General features: G+C 38.5%; 1 protein-coding gene across 10 annotated transcripts in view; it reads left to right on the plus strand.

Moving 5' to 3' along the window:
* Positions 1-10,281, plus strand: part of tns1b (tensin 1b) — a 158,518-nt gene that overhangs the window by 55,740 nt on the left and 92,497 nt on the right. For all 10 annotated transcript variants that reach the window (XM_035676528.1, XM_035676533.1, XM_035676534.1 and 7 more), the window contains exon 3: positions 6,248-6,285. In XM_035676528.1, coding sequence (XP_035532421.1) covers positions 6,248-6,285 — 38 coding nt within the window. The remainder of the gene's footprint in view (positions 1-6,247; positions 6,286-10,281) is intronic.

Raw genomic sequence — 10,281 nt, forward strand, 5'->3', positions numbered from 1 at the left:
GAGCAGCTTCAGCAACAGACTTATACAACCCCGCTGCAAGAAGGAAGATACAGGAGATCGTTCCTTCCAAGTGCAATAAGACTTTTTTAATGATAATTGACTCTTAACTCAGCTGCTATGAAGTTATAATTTAGTACCTCTAATGCCTGTTTCAGAGGATGTATAGTACACTCATGATTGAATTATTTACATTTTTCTTTCTTAAAAGGTGTGTAACATTTAGGAGGAAACATTGGCACAAAATCACTTTTAAATGTTTATTATATCTTTGTATGACTTGTGCTCTTACTGTTGAGCTGACCAGGTGGTACATTTCTTTGTACCACTGACTGAACTGAACTGACCTGAAAGCTTGTGTGGCATTATACATTCTGTACCTTCAGCTCACAAGAGACCCATCCACCAACGTCTGCAGGTTTTCTGTAGTGTTATTGGTCCAGTACATAGGATTTAGTGTATCTGAGGGTGACGCTGTAGATTGCAACCGAGTAACAGTTGAGCAACCCCCAGTCAGAAGTGGCTGATGGGTGAGCCTGTTTTAAATACTATTACTCAGTAGGTCATCAGTTTAGATCTTCAGCAGTTTTTATGCTTTGTGCCTCACCCCCACTTGTAACTCTTTGAATCGTATTAATCAGCATTAAGTCTTGAACTTTTTTCTCAGTTAAATCTGAACACATAGAAGCCATCACATCCTGCTGTAATCAAAACAACTTACTTTTTCTAGTGATAGTGTTGTGTATTCTATAAGCAGATGAGCTACATTAGCTTATAAATAATATAAAAACATTCTTTGCACGGTTTAAGTTCTTGCCTAATAATTGTCAATATCAACTAAACCGGCTGATCATTTGCTGTTTTTTTTTTTAATGCAGCATGACGTTCCATGGTACAGATTCCCATAAAAACAAACCGAGCTCAAAGCTAACTCACTGTCTCCATGGCAACATTATACTGTACTTCCTGTTTACATCACTCAAAGCATGATGGGAACCCTAGTGCAACAATATGTCTTGAAGTATATTCATCCCTTAAAATAAGTAAAAATAACATAACTGACCAAATCCATGAAAATAGGCTTTCAAATTGCAAAAAAATTATATTTTTACTTCATAAATGTACTATACCTGTTCATATCTAGAACGGGTATAGTGCCACTTACATGCAACATTATTTTTGAGTAGCCCAGTTAATCCTTAAAAAATATTAAAGTTTATTTATTTATTTAATAAAAATGTAATTTGTGAAAAAAAGTTAATTCAATTTGGGTTTCAGGTTGAACCTGTAAATGGATTTTAATTATAATATTGTTAAATGCAAAGATGAAGTACAAAGTAAACCCATGTCTGCCTATCCGTATTTGGCAAGAAGCATCAAACTAATGTTATGTAAGAATAAGGATTTTGGAAGAGTTTTGATCTTATCATGAGCACCATCTGAAAATGTGTCCCTTAAGAGTCCTTAGTTTGTGTCTGTACACAGGAGTTACGCACTGTGTGTGTCAGTACACTGTATGTACACGTGTTGGTGCTCACGTGTTTGTGATTGTGCATGAGAGGGAGAGAAAAGGAGAGGGATGAATAGAGTGAGAGTGAAGGGGGAGGAAGAGGAAATTCTCCAGCCCTGCCCTCTGATTGTGTTCAGTGTTGTAAGGGGGTCCAGCCCAGCCCTATGGGAGTATAGACTCATTCCAAGGGACCAAGGGAAGGAAATCACCCAGCCTCAGTCACACCCCCCACCTCTATCATTTTCCCCCTCCTCTCTCCCTCCCTGATGTTATAGCATACCAGAGACCCAGAGTCAGATAGCAACTGGTGTTCCACACTCCTCATCATCTCCTCATTTTGACCAACTCCCATCCCCTCTGTCCTCTCATTTGCTTCATGATTGATGTGAGCAGTTGTTGCACCCTCACTCTATTATTCATCCTTTCCATTTAGATGTCTTTTCTCCAACATCTTCCTTTCCATTCTGTTTGGCATCTTCTTTTCTCTCCTCATGTTCCATCCCTCCTCATCCCTGCTCTGCCTTCCTCCCCCTCCCCCTTTCTTCCTTCCTTCCAACAGGAACATTTCTGCTCTGTTTATTCTCCAAAGCTCCAACTTCCTAACAAGGTAAAGCCTAACCCGAGTTCTCTGGGCTCGGTGCTTTCACACCCAATATGGAAGTCCTGCTTCTTCCCATGTGGCCCAGGAGTGTTGTTTACTGGGGACTCACGTGCTGGGAACGGCACTTGACATTGTCCTGATGGACACGCACATGGCTTTTATGCTTATCCAGCAAACAGCCAAGTATGTTTGAATTTCACATCTATGAGAGCATTCCATGTGATTTATGTCACATCTAGCATGTCATAAATACTTTGTGCAGGCCTCAGTGTGCTTTTAATCTTGCAAATTGTACAAAATAAAATAATTAATTTGGTGGAAAATATGAGAACTTTACATGCAGGTCAACAACAGTTTAAAAAAAGGAGGCCTTACTCACTCCAGACTCCAATTTTGGTCATTTTGCATTTTTATCTCAGGTGAAAGTAGTGCCAAAATGATTAGTCTGCTGAACATTTTGATAATAAATAATCGGTTAAGTATTCATTAAGCAGAAATGTAAATAGTAAAAAAAACAGTTGCTGGTTCCAGGTACTCAAATTCAAGATTTTGCTGTTCCTTTTTAGTTTTTATCATTGCAAATGTAACATCTTTGTGTTTTCGACTGACATCTGACAAAATACGTGATTTGAAGACATCACCATGGGAATTTTGATGGCCATTTTTCGCTATTTTGTGACATTTTTTAGACTAAATAATCAATCAGCTATTTCTTTAATCAAAAAAAAGGAAAAAAAAGATGGATAAAATATGGAAAACTAAGCCCTAATTAAAAGGTTATATGCCTCTTTTCTTCAACCCATGAAAATGCTTTGGTGCCTTGGGATAATTAACAGTTGATCAGAAATGTCAAATGCTAACCTCATTCAGAGTATGTTGTTCCAAACCGACAAAAATAATGAAACACATTACATTATACTCAAAGTCTGGACTGTGATAGGCTATGTGGGTCATGTTGTAGAAGAACTCCATTCGGTTTGACCCTGGGAACTAGAGTGCTTTTGGAAGACTTGGAAATGTGTATCCCGGTAGGATTTCATGGTGCCACCCACATTTTGAAGGTCTCTAATTAAGAAGTCAAACTGACTTTCAAATGTTACCCCCCAAGTGCAAATATAGTCCAGCGTGTGCTGAAATAGAAAACTAACTGCACCATGATGTAATTACACATTTGGCTCTGAAAAAGGACGCTTCTCACTTTCCCTACTTTCAGTATCTCTACACCCGGTTGATGAAACAGAAGTTAATTCACTTTTTTAATAAAACGTCTAACATGTAAAGCAAGTAAAGTGAAGTAAATGGTGCTGGTGTGAAAAAAGAACAGGAAAATAAATGTCTACTAGATAAGATTCAAAGCCTTGTAACTGTTGGTTGACCCCCTGCTGCTCTGAACACTTGACCTTTGAACCTGAACCAGGCTAACGGCTATTTTAAGGTTTCTAAGAAGCTATAGAGTTGCAAAGAAGTTTATTGAAAATATTGGCTATGAATATTAAAAGAGCAAGACTATAAATACCACAGTTAAACAGTAAACAGACAACCCACCAAACATGATAAACTTGAGTCCTGAGCTAAGTGTTGATAATGATTTAGCAAACCTAATAAACTCATCAGACGAGTTAGCCTGAAGTCTGGGAGCCTTGGGAAGATCTGATCTCAACTCTTGTCTTCAGTATATGACAAGATTAACGAATGAATCTCTTGAAATTAGCACTAACACTTTTTGTTTATGAATTTGTCATGTTGGCACCATTGGTTGCCGCTGCTCCTCAAAGCTAGTCTGTTACTGAGTTCTGGTCCAGTTTGTGCTCTCCTTTTATTCAAACATGGTGCACTAAGCAGTTAGTCAAAGTAATCCAAATATAAGTGCTACTATTTTAAAATATTCATTCAGATGTGTTCAGACAGACACAGAATTTGCATGAATTTGACCACTGAGACACTTCTGTTTATTCTCTTGAACCAGTAGCAAAACTCCTTCACACGTCTAATGTTTTGATGCTATTCCTTAATCAGGCAAATAGTATTGAGAACAATGAGAAACCATCTCAAATAGGCTGTAGGTATGCAACCAATCACAATCCCCATGTGTCAGTTTGTGCCACTCGGGGCAAATTTGTGTCTAACTGTATTTTTCCATTGACTTTGTAAGTAATCGTAACACTTCTAAAATTTGCATCAGATTCTCTCTGAACAAACATGATGTTTCACTGGATTGAGAAGATGGATTTTTGATAACACACCAGAGCATGTGATCTGTAGAACAAAGAGTTTGACCGCTTTGTTTAAGGAATACATTGTGTGGTTTGGGCACACACATCAGAGAGAACAAAGTGTTTAAGAAGCATAATATATATCTTTCTGAAAAAAGATTACAGGGACTGCAGGGTGACATAAGACGGTATAACATAGACATGATCTCCTCTCTTACACAATAAGAGGACTGGCCACCTCCCAAATTCATATCAATGTCTTAACAAGTAATCACAATAGATATTACACTTGCTTTGAAAAATGTGGCTCGAGACAGGAAGAATAATTCATTACATAAGGTGTAGCGTGTTCCAGTAAAAGCATACAGTCTTCTCCTTTATTTGGAAAGCTCACGCCTCTGCACACTGAGCTGTGTTTTTATTCTCTGTCCTTCGAGGGGATCTGACAATTTATGAGCTGCTGGTCCAGGTGCTCTCCCCTATTGACCCTTATTTGTAGACCCAGTGGGAGTCCAGAGAGGGGGCTCAAGGGTTGAAGGGAAGCTGCACAAAATGCGTTGAAATTCAACAGCAGAACAATGTCTTTTCTCCTCTTTGATTGTGTGCTAGATTTTCATGAATTCCTTTCAACTTTGACTCCCAAATAACACAGCCTCCTGTGAATACACTTCTTTCATCTTCTTTAAAGCGGCTATAAAAAATATTTTCACATCCATAATGAATCACATTACTACATGTATGTGAAAGGGGTCAGGCATAGAGATGAACCATGCAGGCTGTTATTTCCGGACTTTGCAGTTCCCCCTCAGTTCCACAGAGCTTTGTAGCTCATCGTTTTGGCAGGCAAGCCAAAAAAAGCTCTAATAAACCGACTGTCCACCACCAAACAGCAGACAGACAAAATAAGCAACTAGCAGGTGAACCAAACAAAGCTAAAAGTTGAGCGAGTGTTGGACAGAAACATGATTTTAATGAAATATCGCTCCTTATTTGCTGGATGTGTAAATAGGAAACTGTGATAGCAACTTCAAAGGTGATCGTATGCAGCATCTGTGTAACAGCTTGTTTCAAGGTCAAACTTCAACTTGGCCAAAGAATTTTTTGGTTTATGACCAAATGCAGAATGGAAGGCATTCCCTTCAGCCACAGCTGTAGTGGCTTTAGTGCTAATTAGGAAATGTTAGCGTGGTAACAGGCTAAACTAAGAGAGCCCACTTATGGCATATATACAGTGGTCCAAAGGTGGACCATTGTAAATATGCATGAGAGAGAAAGACAAAATATCTTGAATTATTCACTGGATTGAAAGTTGTTTAGTCTGGAAAACGATGTGCTGTGCTGTAACTGAAAGGGACGTAATGGTTTCTTTATTATGTGCTGTAGAGTTTTGTAGATATCATCTCGATAAGCATCTCTCTTGAACAGCTGGGCAGCTGTCTGTAAAGCTGTGTGGTGAATAAAAAGTGTTGAAGTTTGTCATTCATTAGAGCAGTTTCAGTAGAAGGACCCACAAAATATCATTGATTTTACTAAAGTAAAGTATATGTTCAGTGAATCAATGCAAAGGTTCTCTATTGATCATATTCTTAAAGGTTATTAAACCAAATAATACAGACATCACATCTTTGTGTATCAGAGTCTTTCAGAATAATGTTTAAAACCTTTGGTAAGGATCCGGTGTTCAAAGAGCACAAAGCTAACATTGGGCAGTATTAGCCTGCTAACAGCAGATGATATTTGACTTCGACCACAGAACAAACACTCTGTGGAATTTGAATGAACCTCTTGCTTTTTCATACCTCTTTGACGACTACTCAGTGTCATGATTCATGCTGGACCACAGTGTTTGGATTTCTCCACAATGTTTGGGAGATTTTTATGAACAGTGAAGTTAATTTCATTTTCTCTCTTTCTGTTTTTTTCTAGTGTGCCGAATAGCTTGCCACAAGAAATGTGAAGTCAAGGTAAGAGTTAAACCACTTTGTTTAAAAGAAATTACACCAAATGACACAAAAATTAAAAAAAGGCATGTTCGTATTTGGAGATTGTCTTCCGGTTTTATGCATTGGATGTGTTGCTTTCCACATGGAAAAAAACACGAGAAAGGTTCCTAAACAATCTGAACATGGTAGCTTATCAGTAGGAAATTTAATGTTTTAGGTGGAGTCAGCCACTCATCTGCATTTGTGTGTGTGTGTGAGAGAATGTATATACATGCAGATGTTGGAGTAGGTAGAGTTTGGGGAGTTTATGTTCTGCAAAAATATCTTAAGAATGTCTAAACAAGTGCTCTTTGTACCAGAATGTGTTTATATTGGATAAACTCTTGCGTCTTGGAGATTGCCCTGTGTCTAAAAATAAAAGACCTCTGGATGGAGCCATCGCTTGATTCATCTTGTTTTGGAAAGTCAAAGAGCACATAGAAGAAAATGGGAGGGAAAACAGATGAAGCTGCAGGACCTGCAGGGTTGTTAGAGGGGGGACGGCTGTGTGGTTTGTGTGTGCAAAGGTACAACTGCCATGAAAGGTTTACAAGAGGATTTGCACATATAAGCACATGAACACACATCTGGTATGCATTATTGAAATGGGCGCTACTTGCCAACTTTGCCCAATCCCTCTTTTACTCACAGGAAATGCCAGGGGTGCAGGGCAGACAGGCCATGCTAAGTATGAGGCGGGGGCTTTGGCCAGCCATGCAGGACAGGCCTCTAGTGGAAAGCTATCAAACAAATTGGCTAGAATGATGCCCAACCCATGCCACCTTTCTCATTTGTCTTTGCATTGCAGTATTGCAGCACTTCCACAGCTAAAACTGCCAGTAAATGTGGAAGGTTCAATGAATGCTTGAATGGAAAAAATAAATCCAACTAACCTGTGGTGGTATTTAGGCGTGCAATGTTAGAAATTTATTTACAAGATGTTGAGATATTTGTCTCTTTTGCGTCCCTCCCCCCAAAAAGTAGGATGAATGGCATTTTGTTTCTAGTGCACATAACTTTAAAAAAAAAGACATTTCCATAATTCAAAATAGTCTTTCCACAAACATTTCCCTGTTACTCTGAATAATACACAGAAGTTGCTATCACAATCAGAATTTCTCTATTTGACACAATGGATTTGTTATACAAATAATCCGCCCATCTTCACAGGGGAAAAAACACACTGTAACCTGCAATCATAATGCCTTTATGCTGAGTGCAAAATTAATATTCGTTTTACTCTTTGGGCAAATGTTTTATGAATGAAAGTTGCCAGAGCCGAACAGACAGCTTTATGTGGCTATTTTAAGGTTGTCTATTATGCTAATAATGAAAAGGTTTAAGACAAGAATATGCAAATTATTTTACATAATGCTGTCTGGTTCTCATTTAACCTTGGATTGATCAAATAAATAACCATTGTTCACAATCATAATACTTACCAAACCGTAGCAGCTAGCTAGCTATCTACCGTGAATGAGTGAGCAACACAAATGTTGCATGAAAATTTTACTACTGACCATTTCTCCTGAGAATCTTTATAAAGATTATTGAGATTATTAGTGATTGGTGTCCTCTCTGTTCACAACAACTTGCTTATTTTTATTTATGCTGCAATATTGAAGAGCAAAGTATAATAATGTACGTTCATAACATTTTATTTCAGGAAGGTCAGATTTGTGGGAGGAGACATTAAAGGAGCCAGAACATACTCCCAGTGTCTATATATACAAAACTGAAATGTTCCATCTCCAAAAATCGCAGCAGCATTTCCTTTTCTAAACATTTCAACTAAAAAATGCCTCAGCTTTGGCAGGAAGCAATTTGCTAACAAGCCTCAAGCCTGAGATGAAAAACAAGGGAGTGACCACGACAGGGTCAAGCTTGATCACTATCTGCACTCAAGTCAGGGCTGCAAGACTGTCGGGCACATTTTTATGAATAATTTATTTCAAAAAACAAACAGATAAAACTCTTTTCTTTTGACTGTCAGTCATATATGATTTTACATGTTAGGAATCCAAACCCCTGATAATAACTCTTAGCTGAGACAGTTATCCCAAGTACACACTACAGTTATTAATCTCTGTCTTCAGATAAGACTAATATGTGGCCCATATTTAACCTGGCAAACAAATGGTCAGATGCTGTGGATGTGTGTGTGAACACGTGTGTGCCCCCCTTATGTGTGTTTGCTCACAACTGGCTGTGAAAAATGCTCTAAATCATGTCAGTAAGATTTCACTCCTGGGTGATGACAGGAAAAAGCCAGAGAGAGCGTATTAGATCATCCTGGAAGTTGAGACGAGAGGGATTTCAAGGTCAATTATTCCCACATTATTGTACATTTGTACTGAATACCCTACCTGTCATTTCTCCCTGACTCTGTCACGTATTCTTACTTTGCTCAAACTTAACTTCTTTATAAAAAAAAACCAACACAGCGGCAGGATGTCTGGGGCTTTCCTGCTGCACTGCTGCGAGGGCATTAAGGAAAGGTAAAACCTTAGATTACTTAAGAGCTGTTGGTCTGCTCACGCTAATTTCCGCCTAAGAAATATACTGTAATTGTAGCCATAGTAGAAGCCCCCACCTTGCACCGACCATTCAATAACTCAAATCGATGGCACCCTCTTCCTGTTTCATGCAGTTAAAACAATTTTCCTTTGTACTGAAAAGCAATTCAGCAAGTTTCCCTTTATGTACACCGTAAACATACTGTACAAAATAATACGCTTCTCAGTTGTGGTCTGTGGTCTCAGTTGTTTATGGCAGCAATGCTCACCCCTCGCCCTTTGAACCCCCAGGCTTTTTCGCTCAGTGTTCACTGCCTTTATTTACAGGCTTTTAGCTGAGTCTACTCTTATAATGTTATTTTTGTATTGATTTTGAAATATAGAATCACACACAAAGTACATAATACTTTTGATCATGTTTGCTGACGGGATCATTTTGGAAACTCACTGTTCGTCAAATGGCAGTTCCACTATTCTGAAATGTGTATTTTAGAGCCTGACTGACTAATACATTTAATTTTTCAGACCAGTGGGCCTTCCCTCAGATAAAGCTTAAACAATTGAATTTATTTTTATTTAATTTCACCAAACATCTTTATCTTATCTTTATTGATTGATTTATTCTTAATTTATTGGTACTCTTTTGGCATGCCCAGACTGCGGTGTGTATAGTTAATTATCAGCCAGCCCCTGCACTGTATTTTATGTCTGATAAGCTCGAACTGGCTAAAATATCAGCCCCACTGAGACACCGCTGAGGCTCTAATGAGTTGGTAGCACTTAAAGTCAGGAATAAGCTGAGGTGCTGAGTACAACCTATTGGATTTCACTGATCCTTCGTTGCCTGTCAAGTGTGTTTTGAGAAGGAAACTACCATGTTCCACAGTTAATGAGGAAGGTGGACTGAGAAAGCAAAGTGAAAGAACATGAACACACTCTCACTCTGCTAGTTTTTCATTCTCCGCTTCAAAATGATGAAGCATTTGTTTTCATTTTCTCCAGCTCCTGAAATTCTCAGAATGCGTGTTTTCGAAAGTCTGGGGAAACAAAATCACGTGTTTCTTTGTGCTGGCCGGCCTCCGCTGGTGTGTTTTTGTTATTTCAGATTTGTTATTTGTGACCCCTTTAGTTCCTTTCATTGAGCACAACATGCTTCAGTTAGAGGTCTGTTGCTCGCAGCTTGCTGATGGATACGTCCTCATTTTGCTCTTTATGCTTGCCAAGTAAAAAGCTGCAAATTGTTCCATGGTTCTGAGAATAGACTTTCATTAGGAAATTATACAGTAGATTATTTAAAATGATAATCACATAATCAACTAATTTGTCTACATATGTTAATTTGTGATCGATTACCTGAACTTTCTTTTTACCTTAGAGCTCCTGGATAAAAGTACATACAGCTCTGTTTAAACAAGCAGTCATTCTGGCACTGTGTGTATGTCAGTGGCAACCCCCCCCCCCC

This window comes from Morone saxatilis, unplaced genomic scaffold (assembly GCF_004916995.1).
Source record: "Morone saxatilis isolate NCDOM2014 unplaced genomic scaffold, NCSU_SB_2.0 Contig5, whole genome shotgun sequence".
NCBI lineage: Eukaryota > Metazoa > Chordata > Actinopteri > Moronidae > Morone > Morone saxatilis.